Raw genomic sequence first — 22,936 nt, 5'->3', positions numbered from 1 at the left:
CAGTTCTGTTAGTCTTATAATTGTGCCTAATTAGAATTCATTGTGGAAAACTAACTATTGCAGAAAAACATTTCCCTGCATCCAGCTTCTCCACAGACCGCTAATGCAGACATATGAAAAACCTGTTATCTTTTGTGGACATAGCAAGATGTCTCAACTGGAATTTCACTCAGAAATGTTCTACCTTTGGAGTGATCATGTTCACAAACAATAGGGTTAATATTCGAATGAGCAGGTATAAGCAGATCAACTGAAACTGTTCTTCATCGGTGTTGCAGTTCCATTGAAGCAGTTTTTTTTACCTCACTGAGGTGCCCATTCTTCATGTGTGAAGCCATAATTTAAATGCCAGCAGCATTTGAATTTGGAAGGCGATAACAAACTTGATCCTGTCCTTGCCTAATACCCACAGATTTCCAACGTTGATACTGGGCAGAAGCCAGGATCTGAGACTCTAGCAGACTGTTTTCCCTGGCCTCTCAAAGGATGATTAGGCCAATTGGTATCACTCCCACCATCATCCCCAGATAAGTGCCTCTAATTCTGCACAGAAAAGGAAATTAAATGTGGAATGTTCCTGGTTTAAATCACTGTCAGTGTACTGATCCTTGGTGGAGACAATATCACAGTACTTGAAAATACGGCATGCGTAAATCTGGGATACTGAGGTCATGCAATACTGTAATTTGTTCCATTTTACAGGAGAATACAACTAGAATAGTTGGTATAATCTGAATCTGTAATTGTGTCCTTCAGGCAACTAACATCACCTTTTTTTTTGAAGAAAAAGATGATATGATCATTATCGTATTGTGGTTTATAGGACTTCTAAGTTGGCTGCCATGACTTACATTATAATAGTGGTTACACTTCAACACTGTAAAAGAGTTCAGAATGTCTTGAGGTTGCAAAAGGTGTTATATTAACACAAGTACTTCCCTCTTTCAAAGTAACAACAGAGCTGGAGTCATTTATGTGATTGTAACATATGAATACAAATTTTGCCACAGCAAAATTACTACAAAAATTGCAATGAGGTTTGTGCCAATACTTGTTACGACCTAACTTATTTTGTTCAAAATGCGTTGTGCCCACAATGGCATCCCTAATCATTGCATTCATTCATTCATTTCAAGCATTTAATATTGAGTCTCCATAAACATATATTTCAATACTAAGCAACTTTAATTCTTATGCTGGAGAGTGTCACATTTTTCTTTTTCAGCAATGGTACACAAGTTCCATGAATGTGATCTGCAGCTGGCTAACAGATCGTATGGATTTACAGCTTCACATCTACCAGCTAAAAATCCTCATCAGACTTGTCAAGGTGAGAAAACCTTTTTGATAAAATTAACAAATTAAGTATCTGATTTTTATGATACTGAATACATAATCAGAGAACCATGCCTCTGGGTGAAACTTTCCCATTTTTGGTTAAATATGGGATGAGTTTGTCAGGTTCTGGATTAGTGGTGCTGGAAGAGCACAGCAGTTCAGGCAGCATCCAAGGAGCAGCGAAATCGACGTTTCGGGCAAAAGCCCTTCATCAGGGATAAAGTTTTTACCTCGTTGTTTTTACCTCCTGAGTTTGTCAGGTGGCAACTAACTCCCACCACCAAAGAAAACCTTATCACCCACAAATCATCTCAGTAAGAGTTAATGAGAAAGTGGGGACAGATTTTTTAGCAAATCACTGGGCTCAACACTGGCGTCCCAGGTCACCAGAAGCTGTTGACCAATCAGAGGCTGGCAGCTTCTGCATCCTCAAGTTCACAAAACCAGGCCTCCTCCTCCTCAGAGGATCCAAGAAAAAGAGGAAAAATCTTCTTTATCTTATTAACACAGGCTGGTAGTCACTTGAAGCGAAGGAGTAGTGTAAAGCAAAGGCAGGAAGGTGACTTTCAAAAGCCAAGCCCTTGCCTCCAAACATCTCTCTAACTATCTCCAGCTTGGACTGATTGGAGGCCCAGTTCAACCTGGCAGCAGGTCATCGTGATTTCCTCCTTTGTTGCTCACCAGAGAAGCAGGTGATCATGGAGTTAGTGGGTTGAGGCCCTTAAGTGGCCATTAATTGACTTTACTTAACAGTAGGCTGAGAAGGTCATTCGTGGACCTTCTTACCTAGAATTCTCACCACCTCCAAGGAGATGGATAGTGTCATTCAATTCAAATAGTAACGACAAAGAAGGATTACAAATAAGTATGGTAAAAGTCCCAAAGGACCACAGGGCTAGGGCTGCTCTCTGAGACAACTCATGGTGGTTTAACCTGGGGGTCGCCATGCCTCAAGCATGTGGCAAGGTTGAGAAGACAGGTCCTTCATGGTGACTTCAGCCCGCACAGAAATTTAACCCATGTATTTCATGTTAATCTGCATTTTAACCAGCCAACTGAGCTATATGACCCCCTCATCACCACAATTACAGTACAATTCAGCCATAAACTAATAAAGCTGTTCTAATTTTTCCATTAAAGGTAACTATGAAAAGGTAGCATCCCGTTATATTAGTGATTGCAGTAACTATGGGCTCAATTTCTCATATTGTGATAATTTATGTCACTTGATATTTTTGTACTTACAGAACCTATTAATCCTGTAACACTCCTTTAGGTGGTATACTTTGAGTGAGTTTCAATATTCTTGAAACACAAATTAGATTCTTATTATTGACTATGGGCAAGCAATATTGGTGCTTCTAAATAAAATTAAAGTAATAATATGCAGTTCCCCTAGTTATTCATGAGAAAGTTAGTATGTAACTGAGTAACACAAACCAGAAGGTCTCAGATTTGATTTGCAATATGTACTGACAGAGTTATCTGAACTCAGTTGGAATGACAGTAGGGGTGCTACAGTTAACTTCAATATCCCCAAGCGCAGATTCATATGATGATACAGAATAGAAGAATGATTCAGCCCATCAGAGTTGTACTGACATTTTGAAAGAGTTATGTAATTAGTTCTGCTCTCCAGTTCTACCTTCTTAATGCTAAATTTGTTTTGCATTGCAACTATATATCTGGTTCTTTTCTCTCAAAGTTTCTTTAAAATCTTTTTCAAACATCCTTTCAACCAACCTCAATCTTAATGATTGGCAACATTAAACTTAATCTCTTATTGGATTCTTTTTCCAAATGGGCCAATATTTTCCAGATCCAGAAAGAAACCATACATCTTTAAAAGTGCAATATAAACCTGATGTCTGTCCTATTTCCAACAGATCCAAATCTTGCTGATGGGCAAGGGTAAGATCGTAAATCATTTCGATAGGAAATCCAAACTTTGCTCAGTTGGACTGATCCTGCTGAGTTCAAATGGGCCTTATTTTGGCTGGTCCAAACCCTTTAACCCACAGTGCAAGAGTCACTGATGGAATAGATATAAATGTACCTGTATGGTTGATAATGTCACAGTCTGAAGATTTTATTAAGAGCCTCACTGTTTAAGCTTCAAATGAAAATACAGGTTGCTGCTGTCAGTGAAAGCTTTTTTTTTTCCAAAATAAACCACTTTGGCAGGTGGACATTAGAATAAAAGTTAGCATATGGCCAAGTAGCTTCAGTAGAGGTCAATGGTATTGTTCATTCAAATCAATTATAGTGTCATTATGAAAGTTTGGCTGACTTTCAAGCAGTACTATCTCTCCGAGGGGTTCTCAGTTCACAGTATGACAGCTTAAACAGAAAATTACATAATTGACTTTCCTTGATGTGGCTAATAAAGATAAATTTGGTTTTTTTAAGAGATGAAATCACACAAAAAAAATTCAAAAGCTTTGAATCATTTTTTATGAATGAAAGGTTTCTTTTCATGGTCGTGTGTGGGATGAGAGCCCTATTTGGATTGTTAGTAGTTTATTTTGTCTCATCAATTAGTTTTTGAGGTCTGCTTCTTGTGGATGTTGGGTAATTGACTATGGTGGTGGCATAGATGGTATGCAGACCTATTTTTTTTTTTGCTGGGTCATGAGGTGTCATTGAGTTGGTATGGCAGATATGAAGGATCATGAGATGGATGGGGTCATGAGTTAGCATGGAGGGTATGAGGAGTCATCATGGCTAGTTTGGATGTGAGAACTAGTTGCCTGTAAACTTCTAAATGAAAGTCCTGGAAAACCAAAATAGATCTTCAATCCAGCCTGCCCGGCATTCACCCATCCCCACATCTGTCCATTCTGTGCTTCCAGGGTCACCAGGTCTGACTCTCTGCTGCAACGATAACCTCCCTCCTGGAGTAAGAATCAGGAATTTCAGGGTATATTAACTGAGGAAAGTTGAGGAAAAGGGGACATTTTCCAACTCGAGCAACCCATCTCAACTGCCAAAATCTGGCCATATAGATAATAGATGGTCGACAGAGATGACGCAAACTTGGAAGAATTGTAACTATGTGAAGGACAATGTGGTACAAGTTAGTGGTGGGTGGATACATGGCAGATGAGGTTCAATCCAGAGAAATGTGAGAGGGTGCACTTTGGTAGTAAGGACATTGGAAGACAACAGATAATAAGAGGTACAATTCTAAAGGGGGACCTGGGGATAAAGTACCAAACAAATAGGACGCCATAGTCTGTGGTGGCAAGAGAGCTGGTAAGTGATCATGCTTAGGCTGGTCAACGTGGGTGGGAGATATCAGATCCATTGGGGGCCCAGAGGAGCAGTGTCAGGTTTAGGTTACAATGGGTTCCAAGGCATGACGGCATGAATGTTTATCCTGGTGGGGGAAGTGTGTGTGTGTGTGTGTGTGTGTGTGTGTGTGTGTGTGTGTGTGTGTGTGCGCGCGCGCCAGGGGTGCGGTGTGTGTGTGCGTGCCAGGGGTGCGATGTGTGTGTGCGCGCCAGGGGTGCGATCAGATCTGGCAGCAGGGGACAGAGAAGCTTCAGGTGTTGTGGCAAGTGGCCAGGATAGTTGGTACAGTAATCTCGTACTGATTGGACAAAGACACTGTCTCATGCTCCAAAGGTAAATTCTGGATCCAAGTACCTGACTTGCATTCACACTCTGCTGTACCTGATCATGGAGCAGATTTGATGTGAGGGGTGTGACTGTCTCCTGAAACAAAATGCCCTGGTACCTCTCCCCTTCAACTCAAGTTGTGGATTGTAAAGGGTCTTTGGGGGAGAGATGTAGTTGAGCATGCTTGAGATAAGTTGTGAAGTTAGTTTAATTATTACACAGGAGTCACTAATTGAATAACTGCATTGGAATCCTCTCAGCTCTCTGATTTCAATCTTGGGGGAGGCTGAGAGGAGTGTGCAGCAGGTCAGCATTACCTAGGAAGCAGACAGTCTGGGCGGATCAGAGTGAGAAGGGCAGCAACAGTGGGAGATCAAACCGGAGCAGAGAGTCCCTTCAGTCTGTTTCTACCTGTCAGAGCCAAAGTGTAATGTCACAGGAAAGCATGGAGCTGATTGGTGTATATGTCTGCCATGCCCCCTCTGATATGTCAAGTGGTTTAAATTAAGAGACATTATTACAGCTAAAGAGTACTATTAACAAATTCACTTTTAAACTATTTAACATCCAAAGTAATTAAATAAATAGAATAGGGATGGCTGTGTGGGTGTTGTTTTGCGATCCACAGTGACCACATGTGCATCAAGTTTTGGCTACTTGAGGAACTTTGGATCAGAGTTACTGAACTGGATTCCCAGCTATAAACACTGAGATACTTCAAGGAGGGGAGAGGTACCAGAACATCCTGTTTCAGGAGACAGTCACACCCCTTACATTAATCACATCAAATTTGGTCCATGATCAAGGACAGCAGAGTGTGAATGCAGGTCAGGTATTGGGATCCAGAATTTAGCTTTGCACTGTGAGCCAGTGTCCTTGTCCAATCAGTACGAGATTACTGCTCCTGACGATGTTCGTTATCTGGTGCCAAGGTTCAGGACATCTCTACTGGCTGGAGAGGAATGTGGAATGGGAGGGGAAGGATCCAATTGACATGGTCCATTAGGTACCGATGGTGTAGATTCTGCTGAAGAATTCAATTAAAAAGCAGAATCTCAAAGTTAATAATGTCCAATTTGGGGTAGGATAAATAAGGTTAAAGAAGTAGATGTGTGGCTCAAAGATTAGTGTGGGAGGGAATGCATTCCAGCTCATGGAGCACTGACACCAGAACTGGCAAAGAGGGTTGTTTGTTTGGAGCAGGCTTCATTTGAACCATGCTGAGACCAGTGTCTTGGTGATTCACATAACGAGGGTTGCAGTTAGGGGTTTAAATTAATTAGTGGGTTGGAAGAGTTCAACTGAAGGGAAGTTTTAAAAGTCAAAAAGAAGCAAGAAGCAGAAGTGTGGGTATTCATGAGGTGGACAATAGCCCGAGTCATAGAGATGTACAGCATGGAAACAGACCCTTCGGTCCAATCCATCCATGCTGACCAGATATCCCAACCCAATCTCGTCCCACCTGCCAGCACCCGGCCCATATCCCTCCAAACCCTTCCTATTCATATACCATCCAAATGCCTCTTAAATATTGCAATTGTACCAGCCTCCACCACTTCCTCTGGCAGCTCATTCCTTACACATACCATCCTCTGCGTGAAAACGTTGCACCTTAGGCCTCTTTTATATCTTTCCCCTCTCACTCTAAACCTATGCCCTCTAGTTCTGGACTCCCCGATCCCAGGGAAAAGATTTTGTCTATTTATCCTATCCATGCCCCTCATAATTTTGTAAACCTCTATAAGGTCACCCCTCAGTCTCCGATGCTCCAGGAAAAACAGCCCCAGCTTGTTCAGCCTCTCCCTATAGCTCAAATCCGCCAACCCTGGCAACACCTTTGTAAACCTTTTCTGAACCCTTTCAAGTTTCACAACATCTTTCCAATAGGAAGGAGACCAGAATTGCACGCAATATTGCAACAGTGGCCTAACCAATGTCCTGTACAGCCGCACATGACCTCCCAACTCCTGTACTCAATACTTTGACCAATAAAAGAAAGCATACCAAATGCCTTCTTCACTATCCTATCCACCTGCGACTCCACTTTCAAGGAGCTGTGAACCTGCACTCCAAGGTCTCTTTGTTCAGCAACACTCCCTAGGACCTTACCATTAAGTGTATAAGTCCTGCTAAGATTTGCTCTCCCAAAATGCAGCACCTCACATTTATCTGAGTTAAACTCCATCTGGCACTTCTCAGCCCATTGGCCCATCTGGTCCAGATCCTGTTGTAATCTGAGGTAACCCTCTTCGCTGTCCACTACACCTCCAATTTTGGTGTCATCTGCAAACTTACTAACTGTACCTCTTATGCTCGCATCCAAATCATTTATGTAAATGACAAAAAGTAGAGGACCCAGCATCGATCCTTGTGGCACTCCATTGGTCACAGGCCTCCAGTCTGAAAAACAACCCTCCACCACCACCCTCTGTCTTCTACCTTTGAGCCAATTCTGTATCCAAATGGCTAGTTCTCCCTGTATTCCATGAGATCCAACCTTGCTAATCAGTATCCCATGGGGAACCTTGTCGAACGCCTTACTGAAGTCCATATAGATCACATCTACTGCTCTACCCTCATCAATCCTCTTTGTTACTTCTTCAAAAAAACTCAATCAAGTTTGTGAGACATGATTTCCCACGCACAAAGCCATGTTGACTATCCCGAATCAGTCCTTGCCTTTCCAAATACATGTACATCCTGTCCCTCAGGATTACCTCCAACAACTTGCCCACCACCGAGGTCAGGCTCACCGGTCTATAGTCCCCTGGCTTGTCTTTACCGCCCTTCTTAAACAGTGGCACCACGTTTGCCAACCTCCAGTCTTCCGGCACCTCACCTGTGACTATTGATGATACAAATATCTCAGCAAGAGGCCCAGCAATCACTTCTCTAGCTTCCCACAGAGTTCTCAGATACACCTGATCAGGTCCTGGGGATTTATCCTCCTTTACCCGTTTCAAGACATCCAGCACTTCTTCCTCTGTAATCTGGACATTTTGCAAGATGTCACCATCTATTTCCCTACTGTCTATATCTTCCATATCCTTTTCCACAGTAAATACTGATGCAAAATATTCATTTAGTATCTCCTCCATTTTCTGTGGCTCCACACAAAGGCCACTTTGCTGATCTTTGAGGGGCCCTATGCTGTCCCTCGTCACCCTTTTGTCTTTAATCTATTTGTAAAAATCCTTTAGATTCTCCTTAATTGTATTTGCCAAAGCTATCTCATGTCCCCCTTTTATATTCCTGATTTCCGGAGATGGCAGAAAATACAGTATATGCAACAGAGAAATTAGAAATTAGAACCAGAGCAAGTAATAATGGTGCAAAGACAAAACTTAAGGCTCTTTATCTGAATGTATGTAACATTTGCAACAAAATAGGTGAGTTAACAGCACACATCGAAATAAATGAATTTGACTTTATAGCCACTACAGAGATGTGGGTGCAGGGTGACCAAGTCTGGAACTCCATATTCAATTGTATTTAACATTCTAGACGAATAGGGAAAAAGGAAAATCCTAGCAATGTTAATAAAGGAAGGTATCAGTGCGGTGAGGAGTACTGATACAGGTGTAATAGACCATAATGCCGAATCAGTTTAAAGAACATCTAAGAAAGGATGTCCCGGACAGAAGTTGTCTTTCGGCCCCTGATCTGAATTTCCTGGCTGTAAGACAGATTATAAATCAGTAAATAATGGAAGTGTGTAAAAAGAGCACTACGGTTGTTATTGGTGAACGTAATCACTATTTTGACTGGACAAATCAGAAGGACAATGGTAATGTGGAAGATGAATTTGTAGAGCAGAGCAGAGAGAGGGAGACACCAAGAGGATATATTGAGGCCCAGGATCAGAGACCCAGCACTTCAGCTTCAACACAGCAGCAAGAGAATCTATTGAGAGAAGGGCTCTACTTTAGCAGCTGCAGTTTCAGGGGACTGCTGACTGAGAAAACACATCCAACCATGATAACCCTGGGGAGTGGCAGTTTGCTTGTATTGTTATTTTAAAATGTGATTTTTTAGAAGAAGGGGTTATCTGAGAAACTGCCGGAATAAATGGAAGTCTGGACCAAGACCATTAAATAATATAAATAAGCAAAGTATGGTAAGGAAAGTAAAGTTAGCATAAGGGAGGTAAGTGTACAGTATTTCTAGCATTCTTTTTTGAAAAAGACAGGAACTAAGGTGTTTAAGAGAATTCATAGAAGCAGAGTTTGCACCTATGCTCCATGGCAAATAATGGATGCTTCAGCTGTCCTGGTGACCACATGTTCAGGAAGTATGTCCAACTGAAGTAACTGCATTTCAGAGCTGGAGCTGCAGGGGAATTTACTGTGGAGTATCCACAATGTCATGGATAACATGTTCACACTGAAGAAGCAGACTGAATAGGTGGAAAGAGCAAGCAAAGTGGAGGAAAGCAGGTCATGCAGGATATTGTTAGGGGAGGTGATTATGCACATGAAAGTGGTGAAAGTCAACTACATGGCCACATGGGTGGAACTGCTATACAAGAGGGTAGGAAATTCAGTTGTAAAGGGACCAGACAGGAGTGTCTGCGGCCAGGGTGAGACGTTACCTCCCTGGTGCCAGGGTCAAGATGTCATTGATGGTTGTAGGACATAGTGAAGGGAAGGGCAAACAGACAGAGATCATGGTATATATTGGTACCAACAACACAGGTAGAAGAAAGAATTAAGTCCTGCAAGTGAATTTTAGGAAGCTAGGAATTTGATTAAAAAACTGGGCCCAAAAGTAGTGATCTCTGGATTACTTCTGGTGCCACATTATAATGAGTACAAAAATGGAAGGTCAGTGCAGATGAATGTGTGGCTGGAGAGATGGTGCAAGTGGGAGAGCTTTAGATTTTGGGACCATTTTTGGGGACAGTGGGACCTGTACAAGTCATATAGGTTGCACATGAACCAGAAAGGTATATGAGTGCTGCTAGGGAGGGTTTAAACTAACTTGATGGACTGGGGGAGGTGCATGGCCAGAATTAGCAGAGACAGCAAATGAGAGAGAGACATTATAGACCTGTTAAGGCACAAGGGAATTTGGCACGGTTCAGTGACATTTATTTTAAAGCAAGGAGTCTGACAAGCAAGACGGATGAGTCAAGAGCACAAATTAAAACACTGGATATGATGCAATTGCTATAACTGAGACATGGTTGCGAGAGGGCCAGGATTGGCAGCTCAATATTCCAGGTGAGTCAAGGAAGGAGATAAAAGAGGAGGGGGTGCCATAATATTGATCAGAGAATTAATTATAGCAGTAAGAAGGGATGACATCTTAGAAGGCTCCTCAAATTAAACCATATGGGTAGAACTTTAAAACCAAAAAGAAGCAATCACATTGCTGGAATGCACTAAAGAGCCCGTAACAGTCTGAGTGAAATAGAAGAGCAGATTATGTCGGCAAATTTCACAGAAGTGTAAAAGTAATAAGGTAGTGACAGTGGAGAATTTGAATTTCCCCAACGCTAACTGAAGGAGTCATAGTGTGAAAGGTTTAGGGGAAGTGGAACTCTGAAAATGCATCCAGGAGAGCTTTTTTAAGCCAGTACAAAGAAGGGCCTACAAGAGAGGAAGTGCTCCTAGACTTAATTTTAGATAATGAAGCCATGAAAATGGTTGAGTATCCGAGGGGGAGTATTTTCAGAAGCAATTGTAATTCTGTTAGATTCAAGTTTGTTATGGAAAAGGACAAGGATGTGTCTAAATCAAAGTTCAAAACTGAGGGAAGGCCAATTTTAATAAGATCAGGTATGATTTGGTCAGAGTGGACTTGGAGGAGATACTTCTAGGTAAATTTGTGTCAGAGCAGTGAGAGACATTCAATAAGGAAATGGCAGAGTGCAGGGTTAATATATTCCACTGATGAAAATGAACCCTGGATATCCAGGGATATACAGGGTTAGGAGGAGAAAGTGAGGACTGCAGATGCTGGAGATCAGAGCTGAAAATGTGTTGCTGGAAAAGCGCAGCAGGTCAGGCAGCATCCAAGGAGCAGGAGAGAGTCTCCTGCTCCTTGGATGCTGCCTGACCTGCTCCACTTTTCCATATACAGGGTTAGACAGAGTAAAAGGGGTGCTTGTGGCAGGTACCAAGAGCTCAAAAAAGCAGACACCCTAGAGGAGTACTGAATATGTAAGGACAAACTAAAAAGGAAATTAGAAGAGCAAAAAGGGAGGAAAATGCTAAGTTATTTTAGAAGTATATTAAGGGTAAAGGGATAACTAGGCAAAGAGTAGGGCATATTAAGTCTACAGTGGTCATTTTTGTATGGAGTCCAAAGATGTAGGTAGGTTTCTGATTGAATACTTTGAGTTGGTGTTCACTAGTTAAAGTGCAATGTTGTTATAGAAATCACAGAGAAGGACTGTGATGTAATTAAATAAATGAGCATAGATAGAGAGGAGTTTCTAAGTGGTCTGGCAGGCTTAAAGTAAATAGGTTTACAGGGTCAGTTGAAATGTATCACAGGCTGTTTAATGATGCAATGGAGGAAATATCAAGGGCATTGGCAATAATTTCAAATCCTCTCTGGCCATAGACAGGTGCCGGAGGGCTGGAGGTCAGCCAATGTGGTACCATTATTCAAGAAAGGAGAATGGGACAAACCAAGAAACTACAGCTTGTTGAAGGACTTATGTCCGAAACATTGACTCACCTGCTCGTTGCATGCTGCCTGACCTGCTGTGCTTTTCCAGTACCACACTTTTCAACTCTGATCTCTCGCACCTGCAGTCCTCACTTTCTGTACATGCTAGTCAGTCTAACTTCAATGGTGGAGAAACTATTGGAAGCAATTCTGAGAGGCAAAATTAATCTGCACTCAGAGACGAAGGGCTTAATCAAGAACAGGCAACATGATTGTCTTGATTTTTTAAAAATCTTTGTAGATAGGACAATGAATTTGACATTCCTGATGAAGGGCTTTTGCCCGAAACGTCGATCTTCCTGCTCCTTGGATGCTGCCTGACCTGTTGTGCTTTTCCAGCACCACTCTAATCTAAACAATGAATTTGACATAGTCTACTTGGACTTCAGCAAGGCATTTGATAAAGTCCCACATGGGAGACTGATAATGAAGATAAGAGCCCATGGGATCAAAACAATTTTGGCTAATTGGGATCCAAAATTGTCTGAATGGCAGGAAGCAAAGGCTGATGGTCAAGAGGTGTTCTTGTGACTGGAAGCCTGTGTCCATTGGAGTTCCACAAGTTTCAATGTTGGAGTTCCTGCTGTTTGCGGTATATATAAATGATTGAGACTTGAATTTAGGAGGGTTGATCAGTAAGTTTGCAGTTGATATGAAAATTGGTGGGTTGTAAATAATGAGGATGATAGCCTTAGATTACAGAAGGCTAAAGATGAGCTGGTCAGATGGGCTAATAAATGGCAAATGGAATTCAATCCAGAAAAGTGGGAGGCAATACACTTGGACTGTGCAAACATGGCAAGGGAACCCAAGATGAACGGTAGGAATGGCAGGACACTGGGAAGCACTGAGGATCACAGGGACCAAGGTGTATATGTTCACTAGTCAGGTAGATAAACTGGTTAAGGCAATTGGAATATCTGCCTTTATTAGCTGAAGCACAGAGTCTAAGAGCAGGGAGGTGATGCTGAAACTTTATAAAATGTTGATTAGGGAACACAGCTAAAGTATTCTGTGCAGTTCTGAATTCCATATTGTAGAAGGGATGAGTTTGTGCTGGAGAGTTTTTGTTATGAAGAGAGGTTGGATAGACTGGGCTTGTTTTCCTTGGAGTAGAGGGGGACACGTTTGAGATACATAAAATTATGATATAGTAGCAAGAAGGAACTTCTCCCCTTGGTTGAGGGATCAATGACCAGGGGGCGGAGGTATAAGGTAAGGGGCAGGGGATTAGGGAGTGTACGATGGACATGAAAATCACTCAGTGGTGGAAATATGGAACTCAGTGCTTGTGAGGGCTGTAGAGACAGAAAATTTCATAACATTTAAGAAAATGTACCCATGGGATGCCAAGTGCTAGAAAATGGAATCAGAAATGTTTGGTGCTTGTTTTTGACCAGTTCAGACTCAATGGGATGAAGGTCCATTTTCTATGCTGCGGACCTAAACTGAGATTGTTCATTAGAGCAATGTGTTACATAACCTACCTGGGAGTAAGTTAATTAAAATTGAGTAACATGTATTGTGGTAGGATTATTAAGAAAACTCATAGTTAAGATCTACCTAGCAAGTAAGAAACTACAACATGGTAGAACTTTAGATTCTGTTTGAGAGCAATTCCAGTCTCCAATCAGTATCCTTAATTTAAGTAAAGGCAAGTACAGGGGAATGAAGGAAGAGTTGTCTAAAGCAAACCATGGAAATAGATTTAAAATAAAAGGTCAAGTGACACATATTTTATAATATTCATCAAAGATTTATTCCAGTCAAAAAGAAGAATGAGAAAGATATCAACCTATTGTTAACGAAAGCCATCAAGGACAGTATTGAATCAAAAAACTAAGGCATACATCAAAGCAAAAACCAAAACTAGAATTGGGTTTATTTTTGAAGCCTGCAGTGGATGAGTAAAGAGCTAATAAGAAGCGAGAAAATTGATTATGAAAGTAAATTGACAAGAAATATAAAATTAAACAACAAGAGCTTCTATGGACATATTAAATGAAAGAGCATAGCTAGAGTGTGTGCAATTCTTAGAGCATGCAACTGCAAAATTGTTTATGGGGAACAGGGAAATCACAGACCATTTAAACCAATGTTTTACACGCAACTCCCATCTATGCTTCAGAAACTATTATTTGGCCATTGAAACATCTGGGTTATTGTCTCCCACAGCAAATCCAAAGATTTTTTTTTCAAAATACATAATCAACTTGTTTTACTACTTTCAAAGAGTGTAGAAAGGTTCAAAGTTTGTGCAAAGATTTGTAGCTCGGGTGCTCGTTGCTGTGGTTCTGTTCGCCGAGCTGGAAGTTTTTGTTGCAAACGTTTCGTCCCCTGGCTAGGCAACATCATCAGTGCTTGGGAGCCTCCTGCGAAGCGCTTCTTTGATGTTTCCTCCGGTGTTTATAGTGGTAGAAAGGTAATATCAGCTAGGGTTCCTGCTTCTGCTTATATCAATTAAAATGTGTTCTTTCTTCCTTGCCTTTCTGAAGCTTGCCCAAGCCAACTGACTAGCCCCAAAGAATTGATCTCTTGTATGAGGTATTGCAGATGATCTTTTTTAAGAGCGATAAGATACTTCATTTTTTTCAAGTTTCATTGGTCTTCCAAAGTATTACATTTGAGATAAATATAGAGTGCTGCATTTTTTTTTGATGAATGATATTCTAAAGCTAAAGGACAAGTATTAGGCTAATTGTTAACTTTGAATGTCAAAGTGATTATACTCAGATCAGCCACTGTGGTCTTTTTTTTCCCATTAAAAAGGGAACATTTGATAAGGTGTATAATAGGTAACCAGGCATATATCATCCTTAGATAATGTAAGATGCTCAAACAGTTATCCTCTGGGTGGATAAGCTAAACAGTGTCAAAATGCCTTCTTCATCCACAATTGTTTTATGATCTGCAAATGAATGAATTTACCCAAAGAACCAAATGACTTACTCCTGTTCCTTTTTTTAACATTTAAGTACAAGCTTTCTGTTTATGGTGCTCAGGTCAAAATTTCAGCACTGCTTTGCTTATATTGGTTTGAAAATCCAAAGTCATTATAGAATCAACAGACTGAACTAGTGAGAGGAAAATTATTAAAATATTTTTGTGGTTAAAGGAAATATTGAAGTGCATGAAACAGAGTATGCATTATAAATCATTGATTATTATTTTCATGTATGATTATATATGAGTATGCATTATAAATCATATATAGTCATACATGAAAATGATAATCTATGGAAAATGAATGACTGAAACATATAAAATAAACAATACAAAAATGCAACTCTTGTAGTCCCACATACATTAATGGCACCATTATGAAAGTTGTGTTTGCTGTTTCTAGCAATTTTTCTTTTCCGATTCAGTACAATATCATATCAGTGTCATGACACCCCAGATGTGTATCATGTAAATGGATAAATATGTATTTGGTTCAAAAGATAATATTTCTGTCGCTCTCGCTCTCGCTCTCTCTCACTCACTCACTCACATTGTACATTAATCACTGCAAGGGTTATTGCTGTAGTAAATGTAATCTTATTTTCACTGTGTTTCCAAAACAAAAGTTCTGATCCGAAGTATGTCCTCATTCTATGAATATCAAAAGAAGTGCAAGAATTGCAATAAGATTCTTCATGTTTGGTGCTAGTGGGGTTGAAAGATTACTGTTTCATCATTGGGAAGATTAGTTTCAAAGATTGCAGAAAATAAACAGAAGATTTGGTAAAATATAGCTTGAAGAGGCTGACAGCAAAATTTAATGAGTTCCAATGACCATTTAAAATCAGAAATAAAGTAAATGGCCAGTTGAAAATAGCTGTATTTTAATGTAATGAAATTCTCGCTTATATCATTTACTTCTAGTAACAGCTGTGGCTCAGTAGCAGTACTCTTGCATCTAAGCCAAATAATCATGGATTCAAGTCCTTCTCCAAAAATTTGATCACTAATCTAGGTTGACCTTCCGGTGCACTATCACGGAAGCCACTTGTGTTCACAGATGAGCTCTTTAAAGTAATCCAACGAAGATTTGCTGACCCAAGTGTAAGGGACTGGCAATGGTTTCTATATTTTGAATGAGATGTTAAACCAAGATCCAGTCTCAAGTGAATGTAAAAATATCCTATGACGATATTTCGAAGTAGATGTTCTCCCCACTATCTTGAAAGTATTTCTTCATCAACTAGCACCGAGAAACAGACTATCTGGTCATTATCAGGTTGCTGCTTTTTTACTTATTGCCTGCCACGTTTCAGAGCTTACAATTACAATGACAATAGAAGTATTTAATTGGATATAAAGCACCTGACGATGTCTCAAGATAATGGGAGGCACTGTATAAATGCAAATACTTGATTAATTTCTTCCTAGTTATAACACAGTTACACTTTACAGAAGACCAAACAGCCTTTTTTTATTCATTTTTTTCTCCACTACTTCCATTACTCTATTTTCATATGTTAATCACATGCCTAAATTTTCTATTGTGCAATTTTTGTAGGAAACATACTTTAAACTACAGGATGGAACGTTTCCCTTCTATGGAGTTCCAGTTCTTACATCGGACAGCCATTTTCCAATGAGTCTGCATTTTCCCATTTTGTGAATTTTTTAAGAATTTCCTAAATTCGCTACCAACAGGAAAACCTGTCCCAATGATTTTTCCCTTCCAGCCACACCAAGATGAATCTGCTGGAATCTTTAGAAGGCTGTGCAATGCATCTCTGTGTCAAAAGGCACTCTCAGTTCGACCACTAGCTGTGGTAGTTCGCAAATCCAAGCAATCCAGTTTCCAGTGCAGTTTGATACATTGCACAAAATCTGTTCTGCCAAACCTGAAGAACCCCTTTATTTCTAAACGTCACAATGCCTCAGTCCTGAAATCTCACACCAAAATGTTTCTAAATTTCAGCACCCTTACTTAATCCTACCAAGCTAAGCGCAACCCCCCCATTCGGGTCAGCCTTCGGGGGGGGTGGGGTCGATGTTTCCCTGAAGGCTGAGTAGTTTGCTGCAAATGCTGGTTTTGTTGGCATTTGTTTGAAAGAGAGAAGTGGAGGCATAGGGATGATCTTGGAGAGATGTTCATCATCATCAATGACATGTTAAAGGCTGCAAAGAACATGGCATAGTTTCTCCACCCCAGCCTAGTCCAACAACAGCACCTCCACATCAGACCTATCACTTCAGTTTCTCTTTCCTTGCATTCCATAACTCATCATTTTAATGCTATTATTGTCACTCTGCTTCTTTCCTGCTTCTCTTCTGCTTTTGTCAAATTCTCAGACTCTCCGTTTCATTTTGTATCTCCATCCCTTCTCATTTTGTATCCCCCCATTCTCCTCTGTTTATTCCTGCTGCAACCACTTTTTTTTAGTTTTCTCCTTTCTGTCTAATTGTGTTTTCACTTTCTCCGTGTTTCCCTTTGTCTTGTCACCTCTTTTCCCTAAACATGTTACTTCTACAAGTGTTACTTATTCCTTTACATTTTGTCTTTCCCTCTGTCTATCTCACAAAACTCATTCCCATTTCTCCAAATTCCTGTTTCTTCCCTTTTGCCTCTTCTCTTCTGTTTCTCCCTTACCCTCCTGGATGTGGTTGTTCTCTTTCTTGTTTGTTTACTCTCTTGTTTCTTTCTTTTTTCTTATTGGTTTCATTCTGTTTTTTTCCTGCTTTAGTCATCCTTTTTAAGGTATTTTTCATTTTCTTTTGCTACACTTCTCTCTTATCTTCTCATTATCTTATGATTCTCTCATCTCTTCAGATTCTGCTTTCTCATGTTCTGTCTTCTCTCTCTAAAACATTAATCTATGTTTTTCTTCCTTGTTCCTTACTTTCACCTTTCCTCTCTTCCACTTTCCTACATGGTCTGTCCAGAGTTTCCTGTTAAGCATGATGCAAAAAAATCTGGGTTGAAGGAGCGGAGGAATAAATGGAAGCAGACAGACAGACAGATGTTTATTCAATTCGATAGCCAGTAAAATAGTTGTTGAGAGTGTGCTTTGAAACAGCAGAATGTATGTAAGTGAATAACAACACCATGTCACCAATCAGAGTGGAGTAGTCAGCCTAGGGTCGGTGAATCCCAATCCATGCAGATACTGAATGACTTTCTGACAAGGCTAGAAATGGCACTTTATAAATAGAGCTATTTCTGAGTTGCTTTGCATTGTGGTCCTTAGCACTATCACTGTCCCTCTTCTTGGTGAGATTACAGTTTCACAAATTTGCAAAAGGCGATGACAGGATGTGCATCTGTCCAGCTTTTTTGTATTCTGAAGTGGTGCAGCATGTGTAATGCTTATCTAAAACTGACTGCACCTACTTGTTTATCACTGGCTTTCAAAAAGTAAAAATTGAAAACATAGGTACAAAATTCAAAATAATTGATTTATATTGTTTGCAGAATATTGAACAGAATTGCAGAATTAGATCACCTAAATATCCATGAAAATTCTACTCTGCTATTTGATCACAAATAAGTTGTCCTCAAAATAATGCAGTGACTGTTTTATGATACATCACCCTTTTTTAAAAAGCTATGAACCACAATCTCTGATTCATCACAATGTCATATATGATCTATGCTGTAACACTTGCTCATTTTTAATGATGTTTAGGAATGTTACAATGCTAATACAGGTTCTGCCTCTGTAATCTGGCAGCCTTGGAACTAGTCCTTGGCTGGAGCAGAGACTTGTTCGACTATTAGAAGCCCATGTGTCCAATACTAACCTTCAGCTCCTGGCCTGTGCCATCCCCTCGCACTGAAACTGAAGCCCAGCATGGGCCTGTCCACTTGCTTTCTCTGGCTGCTTTCACCTTGGCTGCAGAGGAGAATGATGTTATGGTGCTGTCGAAAGACAACATTGATAAGGCACTTCAGAGCTTCTGGAGCGGTTCTATGAGTGACAGGAAGGAGGGTGTCTAACCAGGACATTGATGAGAAATCTGGCCTGTAACTATCGGTAACTAGGTATGAACTGCAATTCTATTCAGTTATTATAACATAGTTCTTAGCTCATTTCAAATAAATACGCAATGCCTTCATGAAAGAATTTCAAAATAACTCGCTAATGAATGCAGTAATAATATCACACAGTGCAACTTCAAAACAAAAGGTGTTGCAGAGTTTATTCCTGCCGAAGACTTTCGTTCAAATTTTTAATTTCCAACCAAGTTCAAATTCAACCTTAACTGGTACCTAAGCATTCCTGTACTCAGGTTTCACCAGCTGCCAAATGAATGCTGCGTAGAAACAACTAGGGTCAACGTATCTTTGCAATTATTGTTGGGTGCATCATGAGACTGACAAAACTTCAAAATTTAAAATAGAAAATAACAAAACGATAAGTTACTAATTGCAAGGTTACTGGACGATGAATCTTTCAGAGCTCAAGCCTGTTTAAATTCAAATGTTGTCTGGATTCAGTACTGAATTCCTTAAAGGCCGGAAGTGCATCATTTTAAAATGTAAACCAGCAGTCTGTATGGCAGCAGTAAGATTTAATGAGCCTGTCGATTAGGTCAAAGTATTTTCTTCCTGATCCTTCTGTTTTTGCAACTTAAAAGTTTCATGTACGGTTCGCTAGGCATAGAGAAGTTGAGGGTTAGTTGTAAACATCTCAATTGATTCACTTTAATTTAGGTATCTTAATTGTAAACGAAAGCCACTGTAAAAAATAGGTATTAGTTAAAATTACTATATATTTAAGATATATCCAAATAGTTTGGCTTTATGGTCAAATTTTCTTTGTGTATAATGGAAAGAACTTCCTTTGGCCTATGTGTTAGATCTACGAGCATATTGTTTCATATGAAAATGAGCAAAACGGTGACATGGTGGTAGGCTGCATATCTCTAAAGGGAGAACCATAACTATTTCCAATGCCTTTCTGTTAAGACCCAAACTATACAAGTTACATTGAGTGGATCTGGAATATGGTATGTCACTTGGATTTCTAGGCTACTCAAGATGCTGATACATCACAAACTGCAGACTAGGATTTTCCATTGTACTAAAGACAGATGTCCATCATTATATTGATGAGGCAACTGAGAGATAGACTAAAAGTTTTGGATGTGACAAGGAGGCATCAGTGTCTGGTAATGTCACTGGCCTAGGAATCCTGAACTCCAGGCTAATGTTCTGGTGCAATGGATTCACATCCCACCAATTGAATTTGAATTCTCTAAAACTTTGGAGTAAAAAGCCGCCTAATGGCAACCATGTTGATTGTCATAAAAACCAATCTGGTTCCTAATGCTCTTAGGGAGGGCAATCTGACATCAATACCTGGCCTAGCTTACATCCGACTCTAGTCCCACAGCAATATATTTGACTCTTAACTACCCTCTAGACAATTAGGGATGGGCAGAAATCCTAGCCTTGTTACCCACATTCTATAAACAATGTAAAAACAAGCCATTTGAAGGTTGGATATGGGAACAGGTGTTTGTATATCCAATACCTGGTGCTACATTAGTTGAATTACATAATGAATGACAACTACTACAGAAGTTGCTGAAGTCAGCTGAAGGAACCACCATTCAATTGCTTATGATGTGTCCACTGTGGATGAAAAGAACATACTCGTTCATTTTATGATGCTTTGTGTTTTTCATCTATCCCTGATGGGAAATTTGTGGTATCTGCCATGATATACCAAGGATTGACTCTATGCTTGTCAGTTACCTAATTACTAAATAATGACTCTTCCCTTTGGGCATGATCAACAGTCGAGGCGACTCCATGAGAAAATTCCAGGCAATGGAATTGCAATCAAGTGCAGCAAACTCGACTCAATAGATAAACCGGACTAATCTGCCATATTCTCATGAAACATTAATGATTAACAGCCAGTCCACCTCAAAGAAGCATGAGGAGGTAGATCTGATATTAGGAGTTAGGATTCAGAAACTTAAGCAGAAGGCATGTTGTCCATTTGTCACCTCTGATGCAATTATTTCGTTGAAGAGTACTGGAGAAAATACTCTGGTATACCTAAAGTGGGAGGCTGTAATGTATTTCATGTCTGTACAATTTTCCTGCAGATAATCGCATGATGGTGTAAATATTTCATTTTTCTGATTCTATCACTTCTACCAAAAGCACAATGTCTTGCACATTGAATTATGTTAGTATTTAGATTTGTGTCCTATCTAACTCGTGGATGAGTTAGAAATCTCTATGAACTGGACAGTGAAACTCTTTCCAATGCACTTGATACCATAAGCACTATGTTTGTACTTGCGCAAACTGTAGAAAGGGGATATTCTTCTTAATGATCATCAAAGCAGAGGGACAGTAAACGCATAAGAAGCTTATGTTTAATATTAACTCCAATATTTCCATCTAAGAAATTTACATTTTACCATCCAATGAGAAACTTCTTTAACCGGTACTTTATATAAAAATCTGTAATGATGCTCATTCCTCAAAAGAATTATGATGATGCAGTGCTTAAAACTGCTTTTGTGTGACTTTAGAATTACAGTATATTATTCAGCATATTAGTAAAGAGTTGGTTATGACTTACAATGATGCTTCTGCCAGTTAATAAATGTCAAGTTCTATACACTTGTGCTCTTGTAGAAAGCTTATCGAGACTTTCGGCTTCAGGGAGTACTGGATTCAACCTTGAACAGTAAGACCTATGAGACAATTCGTAACAGACTGACTGTAGAAGAAGCAACAGCATCGGTTTCGGAAGGTGGTGGTCTTCAAGGGATTACAATGAAAGACAGTGATGAAGAAGATGAGGAGGAAGATTAGATCACAGTTAGATTTAGAGGCTGAATTTTGACATAGCCTGGTAACAAATGCATGTACCACTCTGTTGTTCAGTTAGCCACAATAGGATCTTGTTTTTCAGCTCCATGTAATTGAAATGAGGGAACTGTTATCAGTCAGATTGAAACTTTAGCTGTGTGAAAATTTAGCACTTATTTAAACCATTTATTTCTAAATTAATTTCTATATGTTCATAAGCAATATGGAGTAAACATTGTTTGATAATGTTAAGTGAGATACGTAGGAATAATGCTAGGTGTGTCCCTGTTAAATGCGGAACCTATTTGGCGCTTCATCAATGTAATGTATATATATATATCTTGACAGTAAAATATTGTGGAGATGAGTGAGTTAGATAATTTATTTATTTATATTTCTTTACTGGCTGCCAACTGCTTAAAAAGAAAATGTCCTTGTATTTGTGTGATATATAAGTTCTATTAATAATCCTAATTTATCTTTGTTTGACAATCTTTTCATTCTTGTGTGTTTCGTTGTTAAATTCCTCCTTGAATGCATTTCTATGTATGCAAAAGAGGCATGCAGAAGAAGGTGTTGCAAGTTTTATTTTGTTAAGATAATTTCTGAATTGAGTCTTTCCTTTGGGGTGTTGCTGGAATGGTACATTTATGCCCAAATTCAAAACACCCAGTTTTATTTATGAGGAAATATTACGCAAAGTATATTGGATAATCCGAATGAATTGTATCCAAAATTCAAAAATGTACTCAATAAAAAAAGACAGCTGAACAAATTTTAAGCCACAGTGAAAGTTAAATTTAAATGCTCTCTGCTGAGCAACTTTATTTTCAAATGCTTCATTTAAGTAATGTGAGATATCTTCGTGTTGTTTGTCCATTTCTTTCAGCAATTTTTGATTCACAGTTGGTTTCTTGTATATACAATGCTGTATAATGCATGACAAAGGATTCCCTTTTTCTCCAAAAGCTATTAGTTTCTGTGTGGAGTAGCTGGTGGTGGAACAAACCATCTCGCTTTGGCCTTATAAAAGCCCACAGCTGTAACATGGGAAACTATGGATTCTTAGTAAATTAATTGTACAAACATCTATCACTTGTGTTTTATTAAGTTGTTATAAATAAGTTATTCTATACCATCACAACGTCCTTACACAATATGTTTTGCAGTATGTACAAAATTGAGGATGAAACTGGAAGTACCGGGAAAAATTTGCATTCAAACTGATTTATCATCATCATCATGTTTCAGTGATTAGTGATCCACCAAATCTAAACCTGGAATAACATCATCTGTGGATGAAAGTTCTGTGAAAACAGAGAAGGAACTGCTGAAGCATCTTATTTCAGAGCAACACTGTACATTAGTGCCTGAGATCCAGTTAACAAAGATGATGACATTTGCCTTGAAATCCTCTTTCACAGAAAATTAAACATCCGAGAAGATCACTGCAAAATGATCAATGGGCCATTCCTTATAAAATAAAACCCAGAGCATCTGTATAAGTGTGTATATCACAAATAT

The 22,936-nt window shown here is 39.5% G+C and overlaps 1 protein-coding gene across 14 annotated transcripts in view; it reads left to right on the top strand.

The window, feature by feature from the left end:
* cadpsa (Ca2+-dependent activator protein for secretion a) overlaps positions 1-22,502 on the top strand; it is a 598,940-nt gene extending 576,438 nt beyond the window's left edge. For all 14 annotated transcript variants that reach the window (XM_087994403.1, XM_087994397.1, XM_087994398.1 and 11 more), the window contains 2 exons: positions 1,226-1,330; positions 21,236-22,502. In XM_087994403.1, coding sequence (XP_087850529.1) covers positions 1,226-1,330; positions 21,236-21,415 — 285 coding nt within the window. In that variant the 3' untranslated portion in view covers positions 21,416-22,502. The remainder of the gene's footprint in view (positions 1-1,225; positions 1,331-21,235) is intronic.
* The last annotated feature ends 434 nt before the right edge of the window (positions 22,503-22,936 follow it).

This window comes from Chiloscyllium plagiosum, unplaced genomic scaffold (assembly GCF_037043375.1).
Source record: "Chiloscyllium plagiosum isolate Xiang-an unplaced genomic scaffold, Cpla_swu_hap1 HiC_scaffold_14, whole genome shotgun sequence".
Taxonomy (NCBI): Eukaryota; Metazoa; Chordata; class Chondrichthyes; order Orectolobiformes; family Hemiscylliidae; genus Chiloscyllium; species Chiloscyllium plagiosum.
Note: the sequence above shows the minus strand (reverse complement) of the source record. Positions and strands in the feature narration are given on the sequence as shown.